The 16,773-nt window shown below is 39.0% G+C and overlaps 1 protein-coding gene across 1 annotated transcript in view; it reads left to right on the top strand.

Annotated features, from left to right (window-relative positions):
* gpatch2 (G-patch domain containing 2) overlaps window positions 1–16,773 on the top strand; it is a 78,267-nt gene that overhangs the window by 14,537 nt on the left and 46,957 nt on the right. The window contains exons 4-5 of the mRNA XM_033026366.1: window positions 962–1,001; window positions 2,732–2,802. Coding sequence (XP_032882257.1) covers window positions 962–1,001; window positions 2,732–2,802 — 111 coding nt within the window. The remainder of the gene's footprint in view (window positions 1–961; window positions 1,002–2,731; window positions 2,803–16,773) is intronic.

The following is a 16,773-nucleotide window of genomic DNA, read 5'->3' as shown; positions in this document are numbered from 1 at the left end:
CGTTAGAAGTCGCGTTTAACTTCAATCCAGCGATCCAATGGTCCAGCAATTTTTTTTTTAATGCCGGGAACGGAAGCGCGAACGATTTTTCTTCATCAGCCGACAAACAATACAAACCTGCCTTTTAATATCCCCCCCCCCCCCAAAGCCTCCGGAATCGCACGCATAGGCAGTGGCAGATCTGTAGCGCCGCTGATGGTTTTGTAGCAACGCTACAGGTTGGCAGGGGATCCAAATGATGTTTCTCTGAGCGGCAAAACAACATGGAATATTATTTCACCACGGATTTCTTCATCCACTGTTCTTAACATCAGTGAAATTTATTTTTTTTTCCAGGATATTTCAACAATGTGGAAGATAGACACAAAATGCTGGAGTAACTCAGTGGGTCAGGCAGCAATGGCACTGTTTGAAGAAGAGTTCCAACCCGAAACGTCACCCATCCTTTTTCTCCAGAGATGCTACCTGGCCCACTGAGTTACTCCATACTTTGTGTCTATCTTCATTATAAACCAGCATCTGCAGTTCCTTCCTACATATTTCACCAATGTGTTTTGAAGCTTTGAGAAACTATGATAAGAACCTATGCAGCACTGATAGTTGATACTTATTGTTGAAGTAAAATGCTTGTTTTATGCTCCTGGCATTTAAAGCAAATAAATAACAGTTGGGTGTTCTGAAAAGCTATTTAACATGCATTTTTTCTAATGTTAAACAGCCAGCTTGACCATGGAAATTTTCAAGCTGATTGCTTGTTTGCACTTAAATCACAAAAAGAGTTAGTGAGTACTCTTAAATGTCCCATAAAAATGTACCATTAAATAACAGAGTATAAAAGTATAGCCTGAGGTTGCACTATTGCTGGGGTTGTTTAATGGCCAAAATGCACGAACTAGACTGCCATGTGAGAGCACATGCTTATAGTAATATGTTAATAAAATCTATCCTTTTTCTCCCACAGTCTTTGGTTTTGCCCTGCAGCCAGTGAGGATCACAGTCAGGTAAAACTAATGTAGCCAAGAAGTGCTTACAAATGTATGTGTAAGACTCTGCTTCTAGTTTAAACCATTTGTTCGGACATTAATTGGCTGCTGCAAAACACTTATTATCTTCTTATCAACTATAAAAAAACAGTCTGTAATCAGTGTTCAGCAACCCGACAGAATATAATAGATTTATTGACATAACTGTGGCACTTTGATGAAGACACACATGAAAATATTGGTTCTTTATGAAAGTAAAAGACTACCTTGGTTTAATTAGCCGAAGTTATGAAAATGATTTGACTTGAATTTTACTCCAAAATGAAAATACGATATTTCATTAGGACTGAAATGATCTGAAAGTCAAATATAAACTTTTTTATAGAAATCTCAGTAAAACCTTTGAAGGTTATTTTATATTCTCAATATGTTCAAGAGTTTTATTTCATTCGACAGGACATTAATTTTAATGGGACTAGAATCTAAAATCAAGGATGTAATGCTGTGGCTTTATCAGGTGGTGTTGGCCACATTTGGAATATTGTGAACAGTTTTGAGCCCCATATCTGTGGAAGGCTGTGCTGGTATTGGAGAGGGGCCAAAGGAGGTTTGCAAGAATAATCCTGGAGATGAATGGGTTAACATATGAGGAATGTTTGAAGTCTCTGGGCCTGTATTCGCTAGAATTTAGAAGGATGAGGGGGAATATCATTGACACCTACCCGAAAATGAAAGGCCTAGACAGAGTGGACATGGAAAGGATGTGTCCAGTCATGGTAGAGTATAGAACCAAAGGGCACAGCCTCAGCCAACAGAATGGAGATGATGAGGGATTTATTCAGCCAGAGAGTGGTGAATCTGTGGAACTCATTTCCATAGATGGCTGTGGAGGCCATTGTGGGATATTTTTAAAGCAGAGATTGACAGATTCTTGATTCGTATGGACGCCAAAGGTTATGGGGAGAATGGGGAGAATACTGTCCACGTTCATTTGGCTCCTGGGTAAAAGTAGCCAGTTGTACTTTTGTTATTAATTTTATTTAGTTTTAATGATTTACAATGGTATGGTACTAGTTTCAGCTTTCCAAACGTAAAGAGGTTTTTCATAACCATACATCTTTAACAATATTTTGGGACCTTCACAAACAATCAAAAATGCTGAACACAGTGAGGTGAGACCTTATTGACTGTCAAAGTGGTTCTGTGGCAATGAGCTGTCTGCCAACACAAGCAGCATTGACCCGCTGTGAAGTTGTGGGAGCCAACTCCCAGTGGAAGACTGCAAGGAGCACCCTACAGCAGAGTTACATGGCTGGCCTGGAATTATTGGGGAAACAAAAGAATAGAATTCTTGCCAACTCAAATGTCTTCATTCTGTGTGATATCTATTCCATTCCATAAGAGATTGTAACAGTGACATGAAAGTTCCATATCTTTTGTCATGAATTAAAATTGCTTTCATTTTAACTGTGTACTATTTAGTGTTAGAAAAAATTGCCTTTTATGCCATCAATTACAATGTTGGCCACAAAGTAACAGTGCCCAATTATTTTGGGCAGTTTCATTGGACCAAAGATGATATATATATTTTTTTTTACATCGGCAACCCAAATACCACCGACCTTGGTTGTGTGGCAATTAAATTATTTCAAATTATTTCAAATTATTTCACTTGAATCTTGCTCAACTTAACAGTGTCTTTATAGTGATGCACAACTCTTCAGCCAAAATATTATATCTTTCTTCAGCTTGATGACCTACGAAAAGTTCACAAAGACAGAACATCCAGAAAGAGCAACAGATTACAAACATCTAGTGGGTAAGATAACTGGCTTCTTTCAATGTAAAGTTGAATGTGCTGCTATAGTGAACAGGTTACAGTGCTCTCCATCATGTTTGGGACAAAGACCCATCATTTATTTATTTCCCTCTGTACTCCACAATTTGAGATTTGTAATAGTTTTAAAAATCACATGTGGTTAAAGTACACATTGTCAGATTTTAACAAAGGCCATTTTTATACATTTTGGTTTCACCAGGTAGAAATTACAGCCTTGTTTATACATAGTCCCCCCCATTTCAGGGCACCATACTGTTTGGGACACATGGCTTCACAGGTGTTTGTAATTGCTAAGGTGTGTTTAAATGCTTCTTTAATGCAGGTATAAGAGAGCTCTCAGCGTCCAGTCTTTCCTCCAGTCTTTCCATCACCTTTGGAAACTTTTATTGCTGTTTATCAACATGAGGACCAAAGTTGTGCCAATGAAAGTTAAATAAGCCATTATGAGACTGAGAAACAAGAATAAAACTGTTAGAGATATCAGCCAAACCTTAGGCTTACCAAAATCAGCTGTTTGGAACATCATTAAGATGAAAGAGAGCACTGGTGAGCTTACTAATCGCAAAGGGACTGGCAGGCCAAGGAAGACCTCCACAGCTGATGACGGAAGAATTCTCTATAATAAAGAAAAATCCCCAAACACCTCTCCGACAGATCAGAAACACTCTTCAGGAGTCAGGTGTGGATTTGTCAATGACCACTGTCCGCAAAAAACTTCATGAACAGAAATAGAGAGGCTACACTGCAAGATGCAAACCACTGATTAGCCACAAAAATATGATGGCCAGGTTACAGTTTGCCAAGAAGTACTTATAAGAGCAACCACAGTTCTGGAAAAAAGGTCTTGTGGACAGATGAGATGAAGATTAACTTATATCAGAGTGATGGCAAGAGCAAAGTATGGAGGAGAGAAGGAACTGCCCAAGATCCAATCCATACCACCTCATCTGTGAAACACAGTGGTGGGGTGTTTTGGCCTGGGCATGTATGGCTGCCAAAGGTACTGGCTCACTTATCTTCATTGATGATACAACTGCTGATAGTAGTAGCATAATGAATTCTGAAGTGCATAGACACATCCTATCAGCTCAAATTCAAACAAATGCCTCAAAACACATTGGCCGGCGGTTCATTCTACAGCAAGACAATGATCCCAAACATCATGCTAAAGCAACAAAGGAGTTTTTCAAAACTAAAAAATGATCAATTCTTGAGTGGCCAAGTCAATCACCCGATCTGAACCCAATACTGAAGGGGACTAGCCCCCAAAACAAGCATAAGCTGCAATATAGGCCTAGCAGAGCATCACCAGAGAAGACACCCAGCAACTGGTGATGTCCATGAATTGCAGACTTCAAGCAGTCATTGCTTGCAAAGTATATTCAACAAAATACAAAAAATGAATACTTTTATTTACATGACATTGCTGTGTCCCAAACATTATGGTGCCCTGAAATGGGGGGACTATGTATAAACACTGCTGTAATTTTCTACATGGTGAAATCAAGATGTTTAAAAATGGCCTTTATTAAAATCTGACAATGTGCACTTTAACCACATGTGATTTTTTTAATATTACAAATCTCAAATTGTGAAATACAGAGGCAAATAAATAAAGGATGGGTCTTTGTCCCAAACATTATGGTATTTCTTATGTATGAATCAAGGTGAGAGTGAAGTTGTTTTGAGTGCATGTAACATTTCTTTCCTCCATTCTTTAAGTACTCAATTATAACATCTTATTGTACTGAGAAGAACATTAGCCCAAAAAAGTAGTTTTATATTACAATATTCAGGTATGTATCTTTTTAATCGACATTGAATTATATCGCATTAAAAAAAACAGTCCAGCATTAATTGCTGTAGAAACAGCATGGAAACAGGCCCTTTGGCCCAACTCGTCTATGCCAAGTTTCTTATCTGAGCTAGTCCCACTTGCCCGTGCCTGGTACATATCCCTCCAAACCTTTCTTATCCATGTAACTGTTTAATGTTTTTTTTAATTGGCATCACTGTACCCGCCTCTACTACTTCTATTGGCAGCTTGTTCCATACATGCACCACCATCCTTTGTATGAAAAAATTACCCCTCCGGGCCCTTTTAAATATTTTCCTTCTTACCTTAAATCTATGCCCTGTAGTTTTTAACTCCCCCACTCTGGGAAAAACACTGTGACTCTTCACCTTATCTCTGTGTCTCATGAATTTTTATTCTCTATAAGGTCCACCCCTTGGCCTCCCATGCCTGTTCAGATCCAAGACCCAGCATCTCATTATGCAAACCCTCCAGACCTGGAACTCTAAATAGGAAATAAAGTGAATATAGTGATATGGATCATGTACAGGCAGATGAGATCCATTTAACTTGCCATTTTGTTCGGCACAAACATTGTGAGCCAATGAGCCCATTCCTGTTATACAGTTCTATGTTCTACATAGAGTCTTTCACATCTCTACTGTGGACACACACCTCTGCTTTATTACCCGTCCAGCTCCCTCTATTTTAGAACGTGTTGAATCTGCCCGCTACTCACAATGCCCAGCTGCACTGAACTGATCTAGCTGATGAGTTGACGAGCCTCCACAAAATGGAGGAAATGGTAACTAGACGTCAGGCAATTGAATATTATTTGCAAAAATAAGAAACATCAAAACAAATTAATGACAGATATTGAAGTAAAAAAATTTAAAGAGAAACCACATGTGGGATCACACGCCAGATGGGTCAATATTGAGCCCAGCAATTGATTCAAAGCACAGATGTGCCAGAATCTGCTCTCTCTCTTCTTTTCTATGCTGCCATGTGCAGGGATGGTGGTCAGAGACAAGGAGAACATTGGTGGTAGTTCTCTATCCAGCCAGCCAACCGTGAGTGAGATCCAGCCCTCGCTCTATCTAGTATGATGAGTTATATTTCCTTCCAGATAAACATTCCTCTGTATTATACTTATCTTCAGTCATCAGTGCCACAGTGAACGACAAGCTCTCTGCCACTACATTGGCCTCGCGTTCTAATGTCCTAGTTCGACCCACTGGCTTCTGACTCAGTGGCCACAGAACTAAGCGATGCCTCTGAAAACCATTCCAATTTACCTCATCGGTCAAAGAGCCATATAATTGCTATTATTTTTTGGTTACTGTTATGATCTTAATTTAGAGGACTCTCGTCACTGGCCACTGAAAGCACTTTTTTTCTTGGTTAATCTTATCATAACCTCCCATAATTTTGAATATTTCTACCCTCTTCTAACGAAAACCCATGGCCCAGTTTCTCAGATTTTTACTCAGAACCAAAACCTATCTCCTTTGTTTCCTAATAATTTATTTTGCACATCTTCTGTGGCCTTGATGTCCTTCCACAAAAAAGTTGGTTAAAATGGGAGGCAATCAATATTCCATCCTATGTGGCACCTAATCATAATGCATTTTGAAAATCTATAAACCTAGCTTTCATTGCATTTACTTTATCACTACACTCTTAATCTTCAGAGGGCTCTATTAAATTTGTCAGATACAGCTTTCATTTTACAAATTGAATCTGTCTGGCCTTGATTAGCATGTTGCTCTTGGTGATTCCTGAGATGCTGGCTTTTCCTATGAGGAGAGATTTAGTAAACTGAGCATAGACTGCCTAAGTTTTAAATAAATGAAAAGTGATGTTATCAAAGTGTATAAAATTCTTATGGAGCTGAGCAGGATAGATGCAGAAATATTTTCACTAGCTGCGATGTCCAGAGACATAAGATAGACATCGGTCAGAAGATAGACACAAAATGCAGGAGGCACTCAGCGGGTCAGGCAGCATCTCTGACGATAAAGGATGGGTAACATTTTGGGTCAGTTCAGGTCCAGACCCGAAATGTCACTCATCCTTTTTCTCCAGAGATGCTGCCTGACCCGCTGAGTTACTCCAGCACTTTGTGTCTATCTTCAGCATCTGCAGTTCCTTTATACACATAATCAATCGGCTATTCTGGAATGAGAAGAGAAGAAATTCCTACATCCAGACAATAGTGAGTCAATGGAATTCTGCATCCAAGAGAACTCTGGAGTCCATTATCAAGAACAGGAACAATAGATTTTTGGAAATTAAGTAAATTAAGGTCCATTGGCTTAGTGGGGGGAAAAAATGGCTCAGATTAAAAAAATCAACCTTAATCTTGTTGAACGGTGAAGCGGGCACAAAAGGCCAAATGGTCCACTCTGATTTCTTACGTTCATTTAATTTACAATATATCTTTTATCCCATTGTGAATAGGTGTGTTATGCTGTCAATGTTGCATTTCAATTAGATAATTCGTAAATAATGTTTGAAAGGGTAAGCTTGGAATCACTACTGCATCTTCTGATTTCTATGGCTTTTTATGATAGGTAAAATCAGTGCAGACCCTTTCCAACCATTTAATATACAGCATTACTACCTTGTCATGTGCCTATCCTGTCAAATTTCTCTAGTGGTTCTTGTACTTCACTTTTGTTTCACAAATCTCTGTTAGAACTGGGGCAGAAATTGGGTTGATGTGACTGCCCCAGCACCACTCTAAGTGCCATATGACCTGCAGGATTTGCCTTAATTGCATCTGGATATGTTGCACTTGTTCTGACTCCGAGAGGAGCCCATTGGCAGAGGTGCAGCATGCTCTTCCACTCTGGCTGGAGTATCACCACTCTCTCTCTGATGGCAGTGGTTGTTCTGCCACTTTTGCTGCAATATTCCTTTCTTCCTCCAACCACCATGGAAATGTTTTTTTGTTCAAAGATTCTCGACTAATTGATCCTTAACTGCATTTTCTGTTTCCACGTTTATATTGCTTACTAATCCTATACTATTTCCAATTTTACCCTTCAATCTTGACACATTTTGTTTGCATTTCTAATCTTCTGTTGCTTCTCCTTCGTTTATAAAACTCAGATTGATTTCTTTTTTGTCCTGGTAATGTTCACTGCATCATAGCTTCCTTTATGTTTTATTTCACTTATTTCTACTCTGCCAGGGAAAATCCCAAAGATACACTGGTTGGTAGGTTAATTAGCCTCTGTGAATTACCATTGATGTGCAGGTGAGTGATGGAATCTGGGGGGAGTTGTAGGGAATGTAGGAAGAATAGAACATGGGAAAACCTAGTAGAAAATGTGATTGTTCTGTGAGCTGGCATGGACGATAGATGCCTTATTTGTCTTGAGGAAATGTGGAAATTTTACATTTTCAACCACAGCTGTCCCTACTGATTCACTCTCATCTGTCACGGGAGGAATAATTTCAAGGCTATAGTTTTCCCTTCTGTGAGAAAATAAATTATACGTTAATTAATTTGATTATTTGGTCCTTTATTCAAATTTCTCAATTGGAAGAATTCAAACAAAATCAGAGAGCATAAACAGCAAGAAACTGCAGTCTAAATACCTACCTAGTATATGCATATTGTAGTTCAAGATTAAGGATGGAAAATTCTAAGTCATTGCTTGCCTCTGCACAATTGATTCATTTTCTGCCAACAATAGAATTATGTCAATTTTTGAGCCAGATATTTGGTCATTTTTGTATTGATTTTTTACTCCAGATATTTTATCAAATTCACATTCTCAGGCCACTTCTGTGGCTGAACCTCCCTTATGTTGGAACAGATGAATGCAGAGTAATCAGGAACTTGCCTGTTGTGCCATTGAACTAAATGATGACTGAAATGTTCAATGTAATTTCTGCATAATCTGGATTAACTGCAGTTTGAACTTTGCACATTTTACAAGATTGCACCACGTAAAACAGTTTCCTGCCATTTGTGTCAGTAAAAATGTAGACACCGGCCTTTTGTGTCAGAAAAACTTTGGCAGCTGCCAATAGAACAGTTAAGGTTCAGTTTTACAACGAGAACCTTAATGAACCGAGAACATATCAAAAGTTCTTGTTTACTCAAATATAAAAGAGGCTCTGTTTCGAAATTGCTTGTTCCAGCTCATTCTCAGATGACAGTAACAGTTAGACAAAGGATTTGAGAACAGAGCACATATCCAATTGGGAATGCATGCAAAAAGAGTTTCATCAGTGTACTGTACATGCACAGATCTTAAAACAAGTGCAGTTCAATTGCAAATCTCCAGTAAATCTATGTCATGCAAAACAGACCATAAAATGTATGGGACATTATGGGGGAATAAAACAAATATGCTTTGTATTTATTTTATGGAATAACATATCTTAGCTTACCTCATTTAACTGGAATTGTTCTGACAACGATCTCAGAAGAAGTGCTAATCCATTTATTTTTATCGTGTTAATGATTGTACAAGCATAAAATAATACTTGAGATAGAAAAGAAAAAACGGTTTTACATGCTCTTGTCCCACAGCATCTTAGAGACAATGTATGCTCTGTTTCAAATTATTTATATATTACAATAATTTTAAATGTTACAATAATAAGTTAAAATACATGTAACGTTTATAAAGTGAAATACATGTGATGTTCAACTGCTTTAGATGTAAAATATCATTTTATGTACTTATTTTGGGCACATGTTTTGGTGATAAAGAGGTTCTGGTGATTGTACTAATCAGCTTTGAGTACAGCGGTAAGGTTTTGTGCTAATTCTAGATTGTGGATGATCAATCTAAGCACATTGAAGGCTGAGAGATTTTCAGAACGGGATAAAAATCACATGGCCAATGGCTGTCAAAGTAATTGTGATCATGAGATTTTATGTATTAGAATTCTTTTGGGGGTGGAGCTGAAAATATTTTCAGCATCCTTTTATGTAAGGAAGGGCACTGAAGATTTCTGTTCAAAGAGAGCTCCATGATTTTCAATATTGCAAGTTGAGTGCAGAAGGTTAGAATGAATGCCCTGCTGCTGAATTGCAAACTTTTCTATGATAATGAAGTCATGAATTGGTTATACCTCAATTAGTCTTTGACCATACTTTGTGGATCTCACGGTATCTTGGTAGCTGGGATGATGCCATCATTCAGTAGTGGTATACTGTGCCACCTCTTTTTGAGCCGATCCAACAACCAGAAAGGTGGCCATTGGGTGATTAAAATCTGCTGACAATATGATTTGCCTCCTGCGCACAGTCCACTCACTTAGGCATTATGCAGATAAAGGATTCAATGTCATTGTTCAAAATGTCACAGAAAACAGACTATTTGGCTGTTCCTACAAGGGCTGCTCTGAAGGAAGCACTAAAGTACTCAGCAGATAGACACAAAAAACTGGACCCCCAGTCGTAAAGAAGTGTCTTGACCCGAAACGTCATCCATTCCTTCTCTCCAAAGATGCTGCCTGTCCTGCGGAGTTACTCCAGCTTTTTGTGTCTATCTTCGGTTTAAACTAGCATCTGCAGTTCCTTCCTACATATACTCGGCAGAATGGGTATGATTATTCAATGTGTACAAAGCATAGTCTTGCAATCATGAGGGGTCAGCTTGACTTAATCTGTAGTGTGCCATTGCAAAGTAGTAGGAGGAGGTCAGGAGGCAGCAATCTTGTCAGATCCAGGCTAGCTGTGATCAGATGTCCCTGCTGCAGTGCCAATAAGCAAAACACTCATCATCCATTTGATAGCCAGTCCAGAATCTCTTAGACATGTTGCAAAAATAAAAGCCTGCACAAAATATATATGACAAATCAAGCTGTAAAAATTGGCAAAACAGCAAGGGCACCGGAAGGAAACCGGCAGGGGAGAGCAACTATCCACACTGTATCACTAAATAACTAAATTATGTAATTCCTAAGAATAATTGGGCTCCGTAGACCCATTACAGTTCTGCCCCTCTAACAATCTGTAGGTAAGTAGATTCCTAAAATGCCATGACACCCTGTAAGACTACATAGGCATGTTAACTGGTATGGCAGTGACCTGAGCAGAATAAAGTTTCACTGCGGCATACAGACAATGGATGATTTCTGTTGTGGTGTAATAGAAGCTGAAGCGGTAGTTAAGTAATGCACAAGAATGTGAATAGTGTTAAGCACTTCCATCCTGGAAAGGACAACATGTAAATTCCATGCAAAGCTCGATACAAGGCTGGTGCTGGACTTTAACATGCAGAATAAGGTTCCACTGCGGCAAAACACATGCACAACACATTTTATTGTACTTCCCAACAGCTGCCTTCTGTAGGCTGGACCATTGGTGTTTAACTGCAGTAAAAGCAATCGGTATAAGATAATCACGCACAGTAATCCTTTGTCATTTTACAAGAGCTATCCAGTTTGGACCCCAAGACTATAAGATTCAATCCCAAACTTCCGATAAAAGCTTTTAAAAACTCAACACGTGCTATTTTTGATTACTATATTCTTGAAGAATTCTATCTCATAATTTCATGAAACTTATGGAATGACTGTTATGAATGAAGCCAGTTGTAAATTCAGTGAAGGAGGCTTGTGTGAATTGTATAAAATATATTGTTCACTAAAGTTGATAAACTGAGTTTAATTTTGAACTCATCCATATTTAAGGATAGCTGGTGACTCTGACACATGCTTATTAATGAGAAATTATAAATGTGTCAAATGTACAATGTTTCAGTTAACCAGGTGTTTACAGTGACATATGTATTCACATGATGCTGTGGATATATTTAATTTGGCAGTATAATGATCCAAAAGCTCCCTAAATGAACAACATTATTTTCAACATATTATGAGGTTTTTTTCCAGACTACTGCTTCATCAGTTTGATGATGTGAACTTTAAGTTTGCTGGACACTTTATTTTGTGATATGTCAAAATATAATCCTCGCTGGCTTTTTTCATTGCGACACTGCACTGGTTGTCATGGATCCTTACTCCTCTTACAACTTTGCTGCTGTTTTGACACTTCAAGGCCTGTTTTGCTATTGTACAGCTGATGCCCTGTCCATGTGTATATATTCCATATTGACAATGAGTGGTCATGCCAAGCCCCAGCAACCACAGTCACATCTGTTTGTCTGCCAAGCATAAACTGGCATCTGGGGCTACATATGAACAGCATTTTACCAGAGGACACCTTTTGCGAGGCTTGATATGCTGACAATCTTTCTATTAGTAACTCCATACAACAGGAGGACAAGTTACCTTGACTTTCATTAAACAGTATCCTATTTGGCACTATATCATTCAGTCACTGTAAGCAGTACATCAAAAATCAAGGTTTTAGGCAATCTGACCGTAAGTTTTTTTTTCGTATTTTGGTTCAATGCAATCTTGTCTGCTGCCTCTTCTGACATGCAAGGAAGCTATTTATAAATTATGCCTGAGACCAGACAACAAATATTCAGAATTGTTTTTTATAATCTGCTGCCATTCATGCTGGTACATTTTAATTTGCAGAAACATGTTGCTGAGGTAATCTAACCAATTAAAGGTCACAGTGCATTCTACTCATGACAATCCAAAGATAGCATCGTGGACTAGTTCTGAATTTTCAATCTGCAGACCTGAATTTGGATCTCACAGAACAGTACATCACAGGAACAGGCCCTTCGACCCACAATGTCTGTGCCCAACATGATGCCAAAGCCAAATCTTATCTGCCTGCACATAATCCATATTCCTCCATTCCCTGCACATCTATATGCCTATCCAAAATTCTCACATGCCACTATTGTATCTTTCACAACTACCTGCCAATGTATTTCAAGCACTTACCACCCTCTGTATTTAAAAAAAACTTGACACGCGCATCTCCTTTAAACTTTGTCCCTCTCATCTTAAAACTATGTCCTCCAGTATTTGATTTTTCCATCCTAAAAAAAGGTTCTGCCTCTCTACCCTATCAATGCCTCTAATAATTTTATATGCTGTGAAATCATATGATAGTAATAGGGAATTTATGTTCAATTAATTAAGTAATTGAAGTAATTAAGTATGGAATAAAAAATCTAGTAAATAGTAATGGTGACAGGAAACTAGAATATTGTTGAAGCCAATTCAGTTCTGTAAGGCCCTTCAGAGAAAGAAATTTGCCATCTTACCAATGCTGGTCTACATGCCACTCCAGACTGAGCAATGCCATCAATTCTAAATTCAGGAGTAATTGGAGGAATCCTAACTGTCAGGATTTCAAGTGACTTTAATATCATGTGAATTAATTTAAAAATACGTTGAAATGTTATGAGAATCTTATCAATTTAATTTCTCTGGCAAGAGTCAGAATATTTCTATTAGCTCAACAATAACTAAAGGTAGAAATATACATACATACACTACTGGCTGGCAAAATAATGAGCTACTGATTGATAATTCCTCAATCAATCATAAAATTTCACAACACAAAAGATGGCCATTTAACACTATCCCCACTCCATTTAGCCTCAATCCCCAAGTGTTTCCCTTTGTTTTCCTTCAAACTATTTCCCAACACTCTCTTGCATACATCGAGCTACTCATGCACACGGACAGTGTGACTTTGAGGTTATCCAATTATGGAAATAGCTGTGATGTATTGGAAGAAACAAGCATGATATCATCAGTACCACACGTGGCCAACAGGAACTTCAATGCCTTCTGATCCAACCCCAATTTGAACAAATTGCTGATGCCAGATAAGAATTGCACTGCATTCTGAGTTAAATCATCTGGCTGCTGTGCACAGCTGTACAGGAGATGAGACCTGTTGAAGACAGAGGTGACAAGAAATATAATGTGGGGCCTAGGGAAGCATTTCAGTACCTGGAAGCCATTGGTGATCTCTGATAGATCCTAAATCCATCCCATAAAGTTTTTTTATCACAGGAGGCCTTGTCAGGCAAATCTTTCTTCCATTGACGTTAGGAGATGTACATGAAATGCACGTGCCATCGGAGACTATCAATGACAATGCTCATAATGAGTCTAAACTTTGTGATCCTGACATGAATGTGCATGCTACATATAGGACTTCTGAAATGCTCAGAAATCAGTTTGATCCATTATGTAATTCCTTTCTCTTCATCTGCATCGCAATATAATTAATAATAATAAATTTTATATTTAATGGGCGCCTTTCATACAAAATCTCAAGGACACCTTACATAATAACATATAATCGGAATATAACAAGTAATAAAGACATCACAGAGACACAAATTAAAAACAGGATTCAATCCAAAAACAGAAAATCAAAAACAGTGTGAAGAGGGAGCAGCGGCAACCAATTCGCGCCAGCGTCCACTCTCTCTTCACGGCAGCCATCTTGGACACAGACCTACAGGACTACAATTAGACAAAAAAATCATCCCCCCACAGTGGATAGCACTGTGGAGGAAGGCACAATGTCTATAATTGCACCCTCCGTACAGTAGAAATGCTGAAAACTAGGAGTTCATTACATTGCCAGTTTCCATTTTGAATGTGAAAATATAAACTTATTTTTTCCGGAAAGTATAAACATAAAAGGAACAGCCATGCAGTAATGGGAAAGGACATTTCAATGTAATTTTTACACCTGTGTTTCACTGATAGGCAAGATGCAGTTGTAAATTTGAATTTAGAGAAAATGTTGTTGCTGCAGGGACATAATAAAGAGGGGCCTGGCAGGAGCACTAAAGATGCGGTGGGATAGTTGAGCGTGTATGAATAGCACTGATAAAGTCTAAGGCCAAAGGATTAAAGTGGAGTAAAAGAGAAAAGGGGTGCAATGGGACTACAACGGATGGGCCAAAGACCAATTGTGCGGGTCAATGTCTGTGCCCAACATGATGCCAAGTTAAACAGATCTTATCTGCCTGTACATGATCCGTATCACTTCCATGTGCCTATCTAAAAGCCTCTTAAACACCACTATCGTATCTGCCTCCATCACCACCCCTGGCAATGTGTTGCAGGACCCCACGACTCTGTGTAAAAAAACCTGCCCCACGAATACTCATGAAACTTTCCCCCTCTTACTTCATAGTCTACCGTTGGACATTTCCACCCGAGGAAAAAGGTAGTAACTGTCTACCTCTTTATGCCTCTTTTAATTTTATATACTTCTATCAAGTCTCCCCTCTACATTTGCCATTCCAGGGAAAATCTAAGTTGATCCTTGTAGCTGACACCCTGTAATCCAGGCAGCATTCTGGTAAACCTCCTCTGCATCTTCTCCAAAGCTTCCATATCCTTCCTATAATGGTGCAACTAGAACTGCACACAGTACTCCAAATGCGACCTAATCAAAGCCTTGCATAACTGCATCATACTTTGAAGAAGGATTGACTGCCTACTCTCACAACGACAACATGCCAGCAACCTCTGAATCAATGACTCCATTGCTGTCATACAACTAGTTTGACCATGCTACTATGCCCAGGCAAAACGCCAGCGGTGTGCATCATCTTCCTTCACTAGGTACCGTGCCTATATCAAAATCCCCCCATGGATGTTTAGCAGCCTTCCAACTCCCAATGTGTAGCCATTGAGGAACCACATGGGGAAAGCATTCAAATCAGTAACGTAATCCACACAAGCCAGCCATTAGAGCCTGCACAAATGTGCAATTTAACAAAATCAATGGTGAAGTCAATTCTCAATGAAGGAAAAGATTTTATGGTATTCTTGTCAACATTCATAATCATTCATGCAAACAAATCGACTTCTCTACGGTGTGGAGACATTAATGTGCTAGGCCTGAGCACTGGGTCAATTGGTACTGGGGTCAAAATTAAGTTTGATCAGAAGAGATTCACCTCAATGGTTTATTGCATCACCACACTCGTAGCGCTCAGTGCTGCTTAATGATGGATTAGAGGATTTCAGCAACAGGGAGAGGTTGGCTGGACTTGGATTGTTTTCTCTGGAACGTCGGAGGTTGAGGAGAGACTTGACAGAAATATATAAATTTACGAGAGGCATCGATAGGGTAGACAATCAGAATCTTTTTCCCAGGGTGGAAATGTCCAACCCTAGGGGCCATAGCTATAAGGTGAGAGTGAGAAAGTTTAACGGAGATGTGTGGGGCAAGTTTTTTTACACAGAATGGTGGGATAGATACGATAGTGGCATCTAAGAGGCTTTTAGATAGGCACAAGGAAGTGCAGGGAATAGGGGGATATGTGATCAGTTTAACTGGGGATCATGTTTGACATAAAACATTGTGGGCCGAAGGGCCTGTTCCTGTTCTGTATTATTCTATGTTCTATCTGCTTCTCCTGATCCTCATCATTCTTTTTAACTTTTGCTAATTTCTTCTCAGTAATCTTTAAGCCACCAATGGCTTACCTATTTTTGTCTTCACTAAACTGACTAGTGCTAATTTGAAGGAGTCTGTTATGGATATTCAAAAGTTATGATAGCTTTCAATTTCTGTGCCTTGCCTCGCATGTTCTGGTCCTTGTTTCCAGTTTTAATTTCATGGTTACACAACTGTCTTGCTCTAGTTATACAACTGATTTACACCCTGTACCTCTGTGAAGTCTGATAGATTCTTAACCTACATGTTGTAACATGCTGTCCCCCTGTTCCTCTTCTTGCAGCTCTATGGGTTGTTAATGTCTTTGCTCGTTCCATTCACGTGGTGACAAAAAACTGCAAGTCCAGCAGTGTGATCACGCATATTACTTGTGAGTGAAGAGAATCAGTGACACAGATCAGTGACCCAAGGACATTGGTTTAAGGTGAAGGGGAAAAGATGTAATAGAAATGTGAGGGGTACCTGTTTCACACAAAGGGTGGTGGGTGTATGGAACAAGGTGCCAGGGGAGGTAGTTGAGGTAGGAACTATCCTAACATTTAAGAAACAGTTAGACAGGTACATGGATAGGACAGGTTTGGAGGGATATGGACCAAATGCTAGCAGGTGGGACTAGTGTAGCTGGGACATGTAGGCCGGTGTGGGCAAGTTGGGCCAAAGGGCCTGTTTCCACACTATCACTATGACTCTCTGTGACTATGAGATGTAACCCTCCCAAAACATCATGCTTTCTAAATATGTAATATTCTAATATATACAAAAGAATTATTGTTCAAAAATACCCCAGTAGAGCATCATCTAATTGGAGGGAAAA

The sequence above is a fragment of the Amblyraja radiata genome, chromosome 8 (genome assembly GCF_010909765.2).
Source record: "Amblyraja radiata isolate CabotCenter1 chromosome 8, sAmbRad1.1.pri, whole genome shotgun sequence".
NCBI classification, from domain to species: Eukaryota; Metazoa; Chordata; class Chondrichthyes; order Rajiformes; family Rajidae; genus Amblyraja; species Amblyraja radiata.
Note: the sequence above shows the minus strand (reverse complement) of the source record. Positions and strands in the feature narration are given on the sequence as shown.